The sequence below is a fragment of the Schistocerca cancellata genome, chromosome 3 (genome assembly GCF_023864275.1).
Source record: "Schistocerca cancellata isolate TAMUIC-IGC-003103 chromosome 3, iqSchCanc2.1, whole genome shotgun sequence".
Classification (NCBI taxonomy): domain Eukaryota; kingdom Metazoa; phylum Arthropoda; class Insecta; order Orthoptera; family Acrididae; genus Schistocerca; species Schistocerca cancellata.
The window spans coordinates 326,303,630-326,320,229 of NC_064628.1; the positions used below are offsets into that span (position 1 = coordinate 326,303,630).

Here is a 16,600-nt window from a genome sequence, read left to right on the forward strand (position 1 = left end):
CCACCACCTACTCCAGTCCTGTAACCCGGAAGGTGTACACGATCAAAGGCAGAGCCACGTGTGAAAGCACCCACGTGATTTACCAACTGACCTGCCTACACTGTGAAGCCTTCTATGTGGGAATGACCAGCAACAAACTGTCCATTCGCATGAATGGACACAGGCAGACAGTGTTTGTTGGTAATGAGGATCACCCTGTGGCTAAACATGCCTTGGTGCACGGCCAGCACATCTTGGCACAGTGTTACACTGTCCGGGTTATCTGGATACTTCCCACTAACACCAACCTGTCAGAACTCCGGAGGTGGGAACTTGCCCTTCAGCATATCTTCTCTTTTCGCTATCCGCCAGGCCTCAATCTCCGCTAATTTCTAATTTCAATTTGCCGCCGCTCATACCTCACCTGTCTTTCAACATCATCTTTGCCTCTGTACTTCCGCCTCGACTGACATCTCTGCCCAAACTCTTTGCCTTTACAAATGTCTGCTTGTGTCTATGTATATGCGGATGGATATGTGTGTGTGTGCGCGCGAGTGTATACCTGTGCTTTTTTCCCCCTAATGTAAGTCTTTCCGCTCCCGGGACTGGAATGACTTCTTACCCTCTCCCTTAAAACCCACATCCTTTCGTCTTTCCCTCTCCTTCCCTCTTTCCTGACGAAGCAACCATTTGTTGAGAAAGCTTGAATTTTGTGTGTATGTTTGTGTGTCTATCGACCTGCCAGCTCTTTTGTTTGGTAAGTCTCATCATCTTTCTTTTTAGATATATTTTTTCCACGTGGAATGTTTCCCTCTATATATATATATATATATATATATATATAATAGAGGGAAACATTCCACGTGGGAAAATATATTTAAAAAGAAAGATGATGAGACTTACCCAACAAAAGCGCTGGCAGGTCGATAGACACACAAATAAACACAAACATACACACAAAACTCTAGCTTTCGCAACCAATGGTTGCCTCGTCAGGAAAGAGGGAAGGAGAAGGAAAGACAAAAGGATTGGGTTTTAAGGGAGAGGGTAAGGAGTCATTCCAATCCCGGGAGCGGAAAGACTTACCTTAGGGGGAAAAAGGACAGGTTTACACTCGCACACACACACATATCCATCCACACATACACAGACACAAGCAGACATTTGTAAAGGCAAAGAGTTTGGGCAGAGATGTCAGTCGGGACGGAAATACAGAGGCAAAGATGATGTTGAAAGACAGGTGAGGTATGAGCGGCGGCAGATTGAAATTAGCGGAGATTGAGGCCTGGCGGATAGCGAGAAGAGAGGATATGCTGAAGGGCAAGTTCCCATCTCCGGAGTTCTGACAGGTTGGTGTTAGTGGGAAGTATCCAGATAACCCGGACGGTGTAACACTGTGCCAAGATGTGCTGGCCGTGCACCAAGGCATGTTTAGCCACAGGGTGATCCTCATTACCAACAAACACTGTCTGCCTGTGTCCATTCATGCGAAAGGACAGTTTGTTGCTGGTCATTCCCACATAGAACGCTTCACAGTGTAGGCAGGTCAGTTGGTAAATCACGTGGGTGCTTTCACACGTGGCTCTGCCTTTGATCGTGTACACCTTTCGGGTTACAGGACTGGAATAGGTGGGAGGGTGCATGGGACAGGTTTTACACCGGGGGCGGTTACAGGGGTAGGAGCCAGAGGGTAGGGAAGGTGGTTTGGGGATTTCATAGGGATGAACTAAGAGGTTACGAAGGTTAGGTGTACGGTGGAAAGACACTCTTGGTGGAGTGGGGAGGATTTCATGAAGGATGGATCTCATTTCAGGGCAGGATTTGAGGAAGTCGTATCCCTGCTGGAGAGCCACATTCAGAATCTGATCCAGTCCCGGAAAGTATCCTGTCACAAGTGGGGCACTTTTGGGGTTCTTCTGTGGAAGGTTCCGAGTTTGAGGAGATGAGGAAGTGGCTCTGGTTATTTGCTTCTGTACCAGGTCGGGAGGGTAGTTACGGGATGCAAAAGCTGTTTTCAGGTTGTTGGTGTAATGGTTCAAGGATTCCGGACTGGAGCAGATTCGTTTGCCACGAAGACCTAGGCTGTAGGGAAGGGACCGTTTGATGTGGAATGGGTGGCAGCTGTCATAATGGAGGTACTGTTGCTTGTTGGTGGGTTTGATGTGGACGGACGTGTGAAGCTGGCCATTGGACAGGTGGAGGTCAACGTCAAGGAAAGTGGCATGGGATTTAGAGTAGGACCAGGTGAATCTGATGGAACCAAAGGAGTTGAGGTTGGAGAGGAAATTCTGGAGTTCTTCTTCACTGTGAGTCCAGATCATGAAAATGTCATCAATAAATCTGTACCAAACTTCGGGTTGGCAGGCCTGGGTAACCAAGAAGGCTTCCTCTAAGCGACCCATGAATAGGTTGGCGTACGAGGGGGCCATCCTGGTACCCATGGCTGTTCCCTTTAATTGTTGGTATGTCTGGCCTTCAAAAGTGAAGAAGTTGTGGGTCAGGATGAAGCTGGCTAAGGTAATGAGGAAAGAGGTTTTAGGTAGGCCGATCACCTGCCGCCCTACCTAAAACCTCTTTCCTCATTACCTTAGCCAGCCTCATCCTGACCCACAACTTCTTCACTTTTGAAGGCCAGACATACCAACAATTAAAGGGAACAGCCATGGGTACCAGGATGGCCCCCTCGTACGCCAACCTATTCATGGGTCGCTTAGAGGAAGCCTTCTTGGTTACCCAGGCCTGCCAACCCGAAGTTTGGTACAGATTTATTGATGACATTTTCATGATCTGGACTCACAGTGAAGAAGAACTCCAGAATTTCCTCTCCAACCTCAACTCCTTTGGTTCCATCAGATTCACCTGGTCCTACTCTAAATCCCATGCCACTTTCCTTGACGTTGACCTCCACCTGTCCAATGGCCAGCTTCACACGTCCGTCCACATCAAACCCACCAACAAGCAACAGTACCTCCATTATGACAGCTGCCACCCATTCCACATCAAACGGTCCCTTCCCTACAGCCTAGGTCTTCGTGGCAAACGAATCTGCTCCAGTCCGGAATCCTTGAACCATTACACCAACAACCTGAAAACAGCTTTTGCATCCCGTAACTACCCTCCCGACCTGGTACAGAAGCAAATAACCAGAGCCACTTCCTCATCTCCTCAAACTCGGAACCTTCCACAGAAGAACCCCAAAAGTGCCCCACTTGTGACAGGATACTTTCCGGGACTGGATCAGATTCTGAATGTGGCTCTCCAGCAGGGATACGACTTCCTCAAATCCTGCCCTGAAATGAGATCCATCCTTCATGAAATCCTCCCCACTCCACCAAGAGTGTCTTTCCGCCGTCCACCTAACCTTCGTAACCTCTTAGTTCATCCCTATGAAATCCCCAAACCACCTTCCCTACCCTCTGGCTCCTACCCCTGTAACCGCCCCCGGTGTAAAACCTGTCCCATGCACCCTCCCACCACCACCTATTCCAGTCCTGTAACCCGGAAGGTGTACACGATCAAAGGCAGAGCCACATGTGAAAGCACCCACGTGATTTACCAACTGACCTGCCTACACTGTGAAGCGTTCTATGTGGGAATGACCAGCAACAAACTGTCCATTCGCATGAATGGACACAAGCAGACAGTGTTTGTTGGTAATGAGGATCACCCTGTGGCTAAACATGCCTTGGTGCACGGCCAGCACATCTTGGCACAGTGTTACACCGTCCGGGTTATCTGGATACTTCCCACTAACACCAACCTGTCAGAACTCCGGAGATGGGAACTTGCCCTTCAGCATATCCTCTCTTCTCGCTATCCGCCAGGCCTCAATCTCCGCTAATTTCAATCTGCCGCCGCTCATACCTCACCTGTCTTTCAACATCATCTTTGCCTCTGTATTTCCGTCCCGACTGACATCTCTGCCCAAACTCTTTGCCTTTACAAATGTCTGCTTGTGTCTGTGTATGTGTGGATGGATATGTGTGTGTGTGCGAGTGTAAACCTGTCCTTTTTCCCCCTAAGGTAAGTCTTTCCGCTCCCGGGATTGGAATGACTCCTTACCCTCTCCCTTAAAACCCAATCCTTTTGTCTTTCCTTCTCCTTCCCTCTTTCCTGACGAGGCAACCATTGGTTGCGAAAGCTAGAGTTTTGTGTGTATGTTTGTGTTTATTTGTGTGTCTATCGACCTGCCAGCGCTTTTGTTGGGTAAGTCTCATCATCTTTCTTTTTAAATATATATATATATATATAGTTATAATAGAAGGAAACATTCCATGAAGGAAAAATATACCTAAAAACAAAGATGATGTGACTTACCAAATGAAAGTGTTGGCAGGTCGACAGACACACAAACGAACACAAACATACACACAAAATTCAAGCTTTCCCCATAAGGCAAGTCTTTCCGCTCCCGGGACTGGAATGACTCCTTACCCTCTCCCTTAAAACCCACATCCTTTCGTCTTTCCCTCTCCTTCCCTCTTTCCTAACGAGGCAACCGTTGTTTGCGAAAGCTAGAATTTTGTTTGTATGTTTGTGTTCGTTTGTGTGTCTGTCGACCTGCCAGCACTTTCATTTGGTAAGTCACATCGTCTTTGTTTTTAGGTATATTTTTCCTTCGTGGAATGTTTCCTTCTATTATAACCACGTGGGAAAAATATATTTAAAAAGAAAGATGATGAGACTTACCAAACAAAAGCGCTGGCAGGTCGATAGACACACAAACATACACACAAAATTCTAGCTTTCGCAACCAACGGTTGCCTCGTCAGGAAAGAGGGAAGGAGAGGGAAAGACGAAAGGATTTGGGTTTTAAGGGAGAGGGTAAGGAGTCATTCCAATCCCGGGAGCGGAAAGACTTACCTTAGGGGGAAAAAAGGACAGGTATACACTCGTGTGTGTGTGCGCGCGCGCCCGCGCACTCACACACACACACACACACACACACACACACACACACACACACACACACACACACACACCCATCCGCACATACACAGACACAAGCAGACAATTTTAAAAGGCATAGAGTTTTTTTTTTGAGTGATCTTGTAAAGTTATTTTTGACAGTTTTTGAGAGCTTCAATTCCAGCGATGCCATTTTTACAATGGGATTTCTTTTCCGCAGGAAGTTGGTGATTATGTTTAATTTTTTAGAGATATTATTTTGGGGTTTTTACGTAAATGATGAGTGTTCCATTATGTTGTGTTTATCACGGTAATTTACCCTTTTTCTTCTATAATGTAAATGAAATTTTCGAGCTATATTTTATGTTTAAAATCTGTTTGTCCTTGGAGGATGTCTTCTTGATATTTTCCCTCCAAAATGTTCATTGTATGTCATTTGGACACTTTGTGTACAATTTTTATGGTATTTTCAATATTTTCTGCTTTATGTTCTTGGCATTTTAATTGCAAGTAAAATGTGGCTTGGTTGCTTTCACAGTTTTGTATGTGTCCCTTAAATCTGATTCCAAAATTCCTGCCTGTTTGTCTTACATAAAATTTATTGCAATCATCACAAGAAAGTTTGTTGGCTTCTGGATTTGAAAATGTGGAGGTATTATTTTTTGTTGACCATATTTTGGCCTTTAAGTTGTTTATATGAAACACTAATTTTATTTTTGTTTTCTCAAACAAATTGTTCATCTTTCCCAATATTTGGCCTATGTATGATGTTGTAACATAGGTAAGTTTATCTGTGATTTTTCCTTCTCCTTTTAATATTATTTCTTTAGGAATGCCATATGTTTTTGGTTTTGTGTGCTGTTCGTATAATTTCAGCACTATTTTTGGGTTGAAGTCATTTTGTCTCACTTTGTATTGTAGCATTTGTATTTCATTTTGTATCGCCTTATTATCGACAGGTAAATTTAAAATTCTGTTAAACATTGATTTGAAATATGCATATTTATGCGAAATCGGGGGCCAAAAGTTTTTGCTTATGATAGTATCAGCCATAGTAGTTTTTCTATATACTGTAATTTGAATCAGTGGTGGCAGTTATTGCCTATTTTTAGATCTATAATGGTTATCAGTTTGTTTTGCTCTATTTCCATTGTGAATTTTATGTTAGGGTGCAAGTTGTTTAGTGGCTGAGAGATCATTTGTATGTCTTGGAGTAGTATGTCATCACCAGTATACCATATTCACAGGTACACTTGATAATGGCAAAATGCCAAAACAAGCTCTTGGTGTAACATATATCACTACGAGTAAATAAATAAATAGAGCAGAAAAAGAACTGGTACTTAAAATAAAACCTTCCCAGTTTGTCACAGTTCTGTTACATTCTTGTAGTGGTACCTAATATGTAGATACTGGTCATCAGTTAGTGTTGTTGACTGCAGGTAGGTACTACAACACAGATCATCAGTGTCTTGTGTCTCAAAGTATAAGTGGAATGTTTTCTCATTTAAATTGGTTATGTGAAATTTGCGCTATGCTTTCTTTGCCAATTCCTACAGATTCAGCAATCGTTTGTATACTTAACCAACAGTTAAATCGAATCAGTTACCTACCTTTTCAATATTTTCTCCCCTCTCTCTCTCTCTCTCTCTCTCTCTCTCTCTCTCTCTCTCTCTCTCTCTTTTTTTTCTTTGTGTGTGTGTGTGGTGTGTGTGTGTGTGTGTGTGTGTGTGTGTGTTGATGCTGGGCATGAACACTGATGTGTCTACAGATACCAGAGGTGCCTCATTTGACTGAGAAGCCTTCATGCTTCATAGCTATTGGTTGTTCATAATTGGCACATGCACACTTACTCTGTAAGTTATATGTCTTATGCCAATTCAGGAGGCAACTACTAATAATGCATGTACAGTGTAAGCTTGAATTGACCATGCAAGGCATGTTGACAGACTGAAATGTACCCTAGAGCACTGTGTCGTCAAGGTGAAACTGTGTGACAAGCATTCCCTACTACTCACTGTGCATTCATTGCAGAAACCTGCATCCGACAGTTTCCACACGCACTATCACGTGAATGCATGTTCACTGAGGGGCACTGCCATGCAGCCAAGGAAACATGGAGTCTACAGCTGTGTCATAATGTAGCAGCACTAATGGGCTCGGCAAGAGTTGGGATGCAATGAGAATTAGAATTTCTTTGTAGCTGTCAATTTTCTGTGTTTTCTATAGAAAAGTGTGTGCTGTATATCTGAGATTCATCAGATATTACCACAGTAACTGAGTATGTGTATAATGAAAATTAAAAAGATAATCCAGTACTGAATGTTATTGAAGGTCACTGATTTAGCTATGGAACTACAAATTTGTGTGAATGAATATCTGATGAAATAATTCTTATGTTCAGTCTGCAGCTAATAATTAACAAAAATTCAGTTCAGCAACCATATACTGTAAACAGCTCTCATGAGTAAATCAAGCATTTTAAATAATAGGCCTCGTTAAATTGATACTGTTAACTGTACTGGTGTGAAACAGGAAGGAAATGCAATGCTTAGTGGTAAGCAGAAGTGGGCATTATTCAGATAAATTCTGTCTAGATAATTATTTGAATAAGTAGATCATTCAAGCAAATGTCTTAAAAAAACTTGTTAATGGTTTGTTCACAAATGTGCCTCAGTGGCCCAGTAGGTTAAGTTCCATAGTAGGAAGTTGAAATGGTTCAATTCCCAGTTGGTCATTTAGTCTTTTTTTCTGCAACTTATTCATTCTCTCATCTGTAACAGTGAGTAAAGTACCAAGTCAAGTTGCACCACATTTTGAAGTGCATGTTGAACTGTATGCTCTGCTCTTAACCGACTGCACTAGTGGGTTCAGAGGTGGGAGGAAATCGAGGGCACACCATGGTGCCTATTAAAGCAAATCCGGTGTTCAGACCAACCTATTGGTTGAGCACAGTTGTACATGTCTTACAGTACAATGAATGCAACATATAAATACTCCTCTGATGGACAGCTTTAGCAATTACATTTCTGAAATGACCCAATTTAACTGACTCGGCACTTGAGTGAACAAAGTAAGAACTCGGTGGTTTCTAATGACTAACATCAACACGCTTTAAATCTAAAGTCAAGTGAAACATTTCTTGGCTACTGGGTGTCCAAAGTTACCTGAAAATGTGTAGGGCTAGTTCTGAGTAAGCTCTCCATTAGTTCCGATGGATTAGTTTTTCGTATAGACCTGCATCAATCCAATTACATAGAGTTTTGAAATTGAAAAGTTTTGGAAAGACACGGAGTACAAAAAAAAAAAAGTTCATTATATTGCAGCGCACTGACAACTTAATTATTGTGAAAGTGTTGAGATGATTGGAAGACCTTTCTCGCCTTTCTACAATAATGCAATTATTGCAGCAACATCTTACACACAATTTGAATGTAGACATATAAAACCCAAAGAAATGTCAATGAAATTATAAAAAGAATTTTTTTTTAATGTAATCTAGAAGTTGAAGTTAAAGTGAAATCATAATAAAGTTATTTGTACTACAGTGGATTTGATGATTCCTCAATTTTTGCCAAAGAAGATTGTTATTTGAAAGTCTTGTAATGTTATAGTGAAACAGATGATTTCAGGCGATATAATACATCAATCTTCTCTTTGAAAATATGGTGTTTGAAAAAATAGCTGTGAAAGTTAATTTAAGAGCAACAAAACATACTTTGTTCAATAAATGGCAAAGAACTGAAGCAGTAAATGTCATTGGATTTCATATTTATATATTATTCATACTGCTTTTTATTCAAAAATGACAATTTTTTATATTTGTGTAAACAAATAATATTTTAAAAAAATATTTTTATTTGTTATTCATTGTAAGGGAAGCACATTGCATATTCACAGCCTTTATACAAGTGAATACGTGGTGTGTCAATTTGGCTGTGTGCACAAGCACGTTACATCCTCGTAGCCATTAGCATGAGCTCACTCATTTCCGTTGATAGGCAAGCCAGCATCAGACATCTTCGGCAATTTCCACCAATGTTTGCAAAGTGCATTCATGCTCTCATAAACACAATGCTTGTGTGTGCAGGCCACGTGGAAGGGCCAGGTGCTTGCAGGTTTCTAATGTATTTACAAGCCAAATTTCCATCAAAGTTGGAAACACAAACCACTCTACCAAACTTTATTTACAGTAGAGGTTTACGTTTACTCCCATTACACAAATGGCTGTATGTGACTGTCCCCTGTAGACTGAGAATATTGAGAAAGAAGAACTGTGTAAATTGTGAGGCTGTTGCAAAACTTTTTTTGAGTAATTTCTTTTAGATATAAAAATATTATACTGGAGTTGTTGTTAGTGGACAGAACCTGTTCTTGCTTGTACAAATCATTCTGGTATTTGCCTGGAATTATTTGGAAAAACCGTAATTGGCTTTCGCGCAGTCCATAACTCATGATCTGGATTTATATGCATTGACCAAATTTGCTTTTATTTATAAAAGATAATCGAGTCAAAAATAACTTTGAAAATTTCATTTAAAATTCCTGAAATAATGCTTGAAAACATTACGGATCTTGACAGGTCACGGAGTGATACAAGGTCGTTCTGAGTTTGTAGCTTTTGCATTAGAGTTCCAACTTAACAAAAAAGATGCAAAAAGACATAAAAATGGAAAATGGAATGTCACTGCATGTAACTGTTAATAAAATGAATCCACAATATGCATAATTTAAATTTCGTGGTTTAAATCCTATTCTACTCCTTGTGTTTTCTTCAAAGTCTAAATTTCAGAATATTATTCTATGTCTGTGGCATATATTAGTGGTTTCTTCGTACTTCCCAAGGAAGAAAAGTCTAGTACTGAGCCCAAGATGCAGTGTTACCATTTTTCTATTGATAACATTGAAGTCTTTGATTTTTAACAGCCATTTGATTTGTTTTTAGAACTTACAATATTAAGAATAAAAATATGCTTCAGAAAAATGTTTGATATGTATATATTTGTGTAATTTGAAGTAATCTATATATTGTACTATTTACTCTTTTAATTTGCCAATAATGTTGGAAGCTGAGCTGGAGAATAGCCTTGCAGGTGATGATTTGCAATTAGATCTTACTGCAGAAATATAATCTAAAAAATTACCTTTTTGCTAGAGAAACCTGTCATCATTGTTCCATTTTATAAAATTATCCCGAGAGCAACACCAGTGTGCACTGTTAATAAAATTGTGTTTTTAATTATTATTTGTCTCATTTTCTTATTTTTTTATTGTGACACGCAGCCAGTATACCTGTCATTTGTCTTAATATAAGGAAACAGGTATCAAATAAATTGGATTTCATTAGCACTGGCTTTTAGTTTTTATCTAGGTTTCTCCACACAGCTGCATGGCGTGTGTGATATAGACGATACAGTTAGAAATCCCAAAGATCCTGTCCAAGTTGTATTATTTATTAGTATTACTACTACTACTCGCTTGATTTTCATCTTTTTAGGAGCTTCTGCTGTATTCATTTTGCAGATAGTTATTTGAAAGTCTTTGGCTTTACTTACCATGATCTATAATAATGAAGTATATCTGCTGTAAGGTATTGACATCTTTTGTTTAATTTTTGAGATGTAATTTCATCATCACATATCAAGTTGGGTACTGTCTATTCCTGCAGAATATGTTAACTATACAAAGAACCACTGAGAATTGAGAAATAAACTCTTTCTAGATTATGAAAGGAGTCATTTCTCAGAGAGTAGCACAAAAGCAAAAAATTTGGAGCAGTGATTCTACAAAATTTTCACAATTATCTCTTACCAAAATGTGTGACTTCTTCCCTAAAAGTAGCTGACAGGAACAATAATTATGAAATAGTGATGAAACTTGAAAGAAAAATATCTTAAAATTTATGTAGAAAGAGACATGGAAAATTGTGTGTGTGGCATTAGTTTGACATAGTTTAGAGAACAGCAGAATACGAAATATGAGCAGAAAGATGATAAGTTGTAAGAGAGCCACTAATGTAGACCACAAGAGAATTACAGACAATTGTGTATTAGTACGTAGTGCATAGATCTGAATAGTCTCATCATATTTCCTCAGTATCATAACATGAAAAAAAGATTAATTTGAATTACATGATCCATCAGGCTTTCTTGTCAAAATTGGTGTTTTCTAAGTTGTAGTTTTGGAGCCAAGTTATCATTTTATCAGCAAATGATATTTCAACAACTTCCCTAGCTGTCTTTGTCAGGTGTTGAACACATTTCGTTACTCGCTGTTCAGTCTCCAGCCAAACTTGGAATGGTACACACTGTGCACTGCTCTGGCTATGCTAAAACATAAAAAGCTAAAAGGAGAGTGCTATAAGGCCACATCCTTTACCAAAATACAGTATACAAGAACAAAGATAGTGAATGCATTGAACTGTTTTCTGACGTGATTCAAGCAAAATGAATGTCACATCTGATGCTTTAATTAAGCAAAAGCTGTTTAAATTATCTGCCTCTCTAATTTCAGTTGGCTCACTTGTGGTTCTGCCATAGAAATTTTTTTGCCTGTGCTACAATTCTGGTATCTTCATATTTCATTTCATGCCAACAGATGACACACTTTTAAGTTTATTCTGATGTATATCAGTCCTTCCAACAGAATTAAAAAGCCAATAAGCTAGAACTAAGGTGTTTTTAAACTGAAAGAACTGTACATGTAAAGAACATAAATATTGCACCTGAGTTCAGCACCCAACTAAATCAGCTGTCGCTGAACACTGCCTCATGAATGCCGCATGAATGAAGTAAAAAGATATCAGTGTTGTGTATCAGGTGACAAATTTCTGCCATGATTTAAAAAAGGAAAGGATTGAAATTAAAGAGGTAGCTAATTTAATTAGCAGGGACAGATGCTATAGTCTACGTAAAGAATGGGATCCAACTCTCAGTTTGCTTAAGTCACACCATATCTGTCTGCTCATAGACAAGTGCCAGTTAAGACATTTTTTCTTTTTTGGTGCAGAGTATTATCTTAACACACTATCTTTGCTTATAGCTTTTTAATGTTTTGGCACAACATTTCTGTTGGCTTTGAGCATAAGACGACTTGTATCATCTAACACCACTGGGAAGCAATCACTAAGGTGATGAGGAGAGTGTAAAGTTCAGAGTGTGAACAATGAGCAGCAAAACCTCCTCTTGGCACCTGATCAAGACAGCTAGCAAAGTTATTGAAATATGTGTAAACATAACTACTGGGCTGAGAACTCAAAAACTTGTAAATCATCAATTTGAATGATGTCTGCCACAAACATATTACCATTGTCCTATTTGCTTTTTGTATTTTATTATGCATGCAACAATTGTGGAGCATGTATGTAGTAATATCGCATCACAGTTTCACAGCATAATTTAATAATACTTGTATTTAGCAGTGTATCATGTGGCACATCAACACCATAGCACAAATTTTTAACATGTGTTTACTTTGACTTTTTTTAGTAATACAAATGATTTTTTTCCATTTAACTACTGCTGTATATATTCTGTCCAACTTGTAACAAAAGAATGAACAAATCATGAACACACTGTTCAAGACAACTAGCAAAGTTATTGAAATATTTTGTAAACATAACAACTCAGCTGAAAACCCAAAAATTTGTAAATCATCAATGCTACACAATGTTAAGAAATACTAACCCCCATCCAGAGATGAAAATGTAAGTGATGCAAAGAATGCAATGGATGGAGTTGAACAGTTACTTAAATAATTTATTTATTTTGTTTCTCATGTGGTGTGGTAGACATATAGTCATTTTTACATGTTACTGCACTACCTAAAGTGGTGATCTGCAGTAGTAGAAATTATGATGACTTAGGGAAAAGTTTGTGGCGATAAAGCGTAAGTGATAAGTAGAACAGAAACAAGGGAAAAGAGTAGAAATGGGGGAGATAATGTGCATTGAGAGATATCGTATTTTACAGACTATAAGATGCACCATAATTTTTAAACATTTTTTAAAAATAACATTTTTACCATTGATATTATTGGATTGCAAAGCCAGACTAAAAAAGTCTTAGTTTATAAAACCAAAGTGACCTTTAAAATCCCTGAAAATCGTCATCTGAACTTTTCCTCTCCTTTTTTCCCCTCCTCTTCATTTGTCATAGTTATCCTCTTCATCTCTATGATGGTCTTCACTGCCACCAAGAGCTTGCACTTCTTGAAAGATTTAATAATAATGTCTTCTCTCACTCTAGACAATGACTTTTTTTATCCACTGACACACCTGTTTCATTGTAGGTTATTGTAAAGCTCCCTTCAGTGTGAAATCCATCATTCATTCGCTCCATTCCTCTCTCATATACACTGCAAATAGTTTATTTATCGACACAGCGAGGGGTTGCAATTGTGAAGTAAGTCCTCCCAGAGTAACAGCAAGCTCTGTATTTTCCCTGTCTCAGTTTCTCTTTTGCAGAATTTTTTAATGACAACTAAACTGATCTAGCACAAGAAGAGAACTCTTCTTCAATAAAGCACCTTTCCTTCTCACCCGCACTCTGTTAGTTCATAATTTTGTACCAACCTTATCTATCCAAAGCTTGTCACATACATGAACACCACCACTTGGCGGTATTTCAGAAGGTTTTGGCACTGTTATGCACTTGAAAATGATCATTGGATTAAGTTTAGTACAGTCAGCACAACATGAAAGGACAACAGTGTAGTGCATTTTTTTCATGTCCACTTGTTTTTGTAGTTACAGTTTTAGCACCTTTCATGGAAACAGTTCTGTTACTCAGCACATCAAATGTCAGAGGAGTTTCGTCCATATTCACTATTTGGCTTAGTTCCACACTGTTTTACTTTCGATGGTGAATAATAAAGTGATGGAAAGATAATATTTTTTTACTCTTCTGACATTTTCTGAATATTTTTGTTTTGGTTCACACGCTAAGTCCATGAGATTTCATAAACTGTAACACCAACCAACTCCACCCTTAGAGTCTGTTAAGTTCCACTGTAGTGTTAGCTTACGAGTGTGTATCTGAATCATTTTTGTATTAATTCCAATGCCATTTTGATGGTGTCATGGAATCTATTTCAGGATGTCATCTTCTAATTTTGACCATTTTGTATTAAATCCTCTATTTGCACATTTAGCCTTCCTCATTTTTTCAGTTCTGTCCTAGCTCGTCTATTGCAAATTTATTTATTTTTTTTTCTATTGGTGGAGGGTTGAAATGCTGCTCAGCTGCTACATTTTATTTTCTTTCCATTACGAAACTAGCTACTAAAAAAAAATACAAACTGTTGCTGATAACACTGATCACTTTCAATTGAAGTTCACTGGCACTGTAGACTGCAGTGAGGCATCATAGGCTCAACAGTGTTCTGGGTTTGTGATGGCAGGGCAGGAGGGAGACAGTGTTAGCAAGCTTGTGAATCCAGACAACTCGTGCACATTGCACTGGTGACTGCTGCGGCCAGTTGAATCCATTATTGCCAGATAGCTATAGGTTTCCCGCGGCATCGAATATATGGCCATTTTAAATCAAACCATGGATATTTTTATATTAATTTTGAGTATAAGGTACTCCTGAATTTTTGAGGCAATTTTTTGAAGAGAAAATTGTGTCTTATAGTCTGTAAAATATAGTAATAATTTTGGAGAAAAGATGATTTAATGTTTTAAGAAATAAAAATAAAAAAAGTGAAGGTGTAAAAGAAGACATATGGAATATTTTTCTAGTGGAGAAAGAGGAAAATGCTAATGGCATGCCAAGAGCAATGATATATCATGAAAATTGAAACAATAATCTTCATGACATTCACACATGCTAGTCTAAATGTTTCTATGTGGAAGAATGCATCATCTTCTCCAAAAAATGCTATATTTCCAATTTGATTCAATTATGCGATGTACGTCACAGGGTGTAGTCATTAGCTCATTCCATTCTTTCCTTTTTCACCAGTAAGTTCATAAATAAAATACACCAAAATGTTTTTCATCATCTCCTCCTACAGTCGAAACATTTCATATCTTGTTATCAATAATCACTTATGTATGTTTCCATAGCATATGAAAAGATAAAAACACTGTCTGTGAATGGAATCTTCTCCACTTAAACTATTTTACCGACTTGGATGCTGTTAACCTCTCATTAGGACCATCATAGATATAAATATCTATCAGTGTGGTCTGTGGGCAAGTACTCTATCTTCTTTTTATTCCAAACTTTTCATTCCATTTCACATATATTCCAGAAGGTTCCAGATAACAGTACCGTCTCATCCAATATTACTTGACTCATAACAGTGCTGCGCCCCCCCCCCCACCCCCCCTTCCATAAACCATAGACCTTGCCATTCGTGGGGAGGCTTGCATGCCTCAGCGATACAGATAGCCGTACCGTAGGTGCAACCACAAAGGAGGGGTATCTGTTGAGAGGCCAGACAAACGTGTGGTTCCTGAAGAGGGGCAGCAGCCTTTTCAGTAGTTGCAGGGGCAACAGTCTGGATGATTGACTGATCTGGGCATGTAACACTAACCAAAACGGCCTAGCTGTGCTGGTACAGCGAACGGCTGAAAACAAGGGGAAACTACAGCCCTAATTTTTCGCTATGGCATGCATCTTTACTGTATGGTTAAATGATGATGGCATCCTCTTGGGTAAAATATTCCAGAGGTAAAATAGTCCCCCCATTCGGATCTCCGGGCGGGGACTACTCAAGAGGACGTCGTCGTCGGGAGAAAGAAAACTGGTGTTCTAGGGATTGGAGTGTGGAATGTCAGATCCCTTAATTGGACAGGTAGGTTAGAAAATTTAAAAAGGGAAATGGGTAGGTTAAAGTTAGATATAGTGGGAATTAGCGAAGTTCGGTGGCAGCAGGAACAAGACTTTTGGTCAGGTGAATACAGGATTATAAATACAAAATCAAATAGGGGTAATGCAGGAGTAGGTTTAATAATGAATAAAAAAAATAGGAGTGCGGGTAAGCTACTACAAACAGCATAGTGAATGACTTATTGTGGCCAAGATAGACACGAAGCCCATGCCTACTACAGTACTACAAGTTTATATGCCAACTAGCTCTGCAGATGACGAAGAAATTGAAGAAACGTATGATGAGATGAAAGAAATCATTCAGATAGTGAAGGGAGATGAAAATTTAATAGTCATGGGTGACTGGAATTCGATAGTAGGAAAAGGAAGAGAAGGAAACGTAGTCGGTGAATATGGATTGTGGGGAAGAAATGAAAGAGGAAGCCACCTGGTAGAATTTTGCACAGAGCATAACTTAATCATAGCTAACACTTGGTTCAAGAATCATAAAAGAAGACTGTATACATGGAAGAAGCCTGTAGATACTGACAGGTTTCAGATAGATTATATAATGGTAAGACAGAGATTTAGGAACGACAGAGCTCTGAAAGACCTTAGTCGAAACAAGGCCCCAGGAGTAGACAACATTCCATTAGAACTACTGACAGCCTTGGGAGAGCCAGTCCTGACAAAGCTCTACCATCTGGTGAGCAAAATATGAGACAGGTGAAATAACCTTCAGACTTCAAGAAGAATATAATAATTCCAATCCCAAAGAAAGCAGGTGGTGACAGATGTGAAAATTACCGAACTGTCAGTTTAATAAGTCACGGCTGCAAAATTCTAACGCGCCTTCTTTACAGACGAATGGAAAAATTGGTAGAAGCCGACCTCGGGGA

The 16,600-nt window shown here is 39.1% G+C and overlaps 1 protein-coding gene across 7 annotated transcripts in view; it reads left to right on the forward strand.

Annotated features, from left to right (window-relative positions):
- Window positions 1-16,600, forward strand: part of LOC126175019 (inositol polyphosphate-5-phosphatase A) — a 275,390-nt gene that overhangs the window by 207,520 nt on the left and 51,270 nt on the right. Inside the window, exon 14 of one of the 7 annotated variants that reach the window (XM_049921517.1) lies at window positions 10,171-10,208. The exons of 5 other annotated variants lie outside the window; for them this stretch is intronic. In XM_049921517.1, the coding sequence (XP_049777474.1) occupies window positions 10,171-10,200 (30 nt within the window). In that variant the 3' untranslated portion in view covers window positions 10,201-10,208. Of the gene's footprint in view, window positions 1-6,921; window positions 10,130-10,170; window positions 10,209-16,600 lie in introns of those variants that run through there. One more of the 7 variants, XM_049921516.1, reaches the window with a different exon arrangement.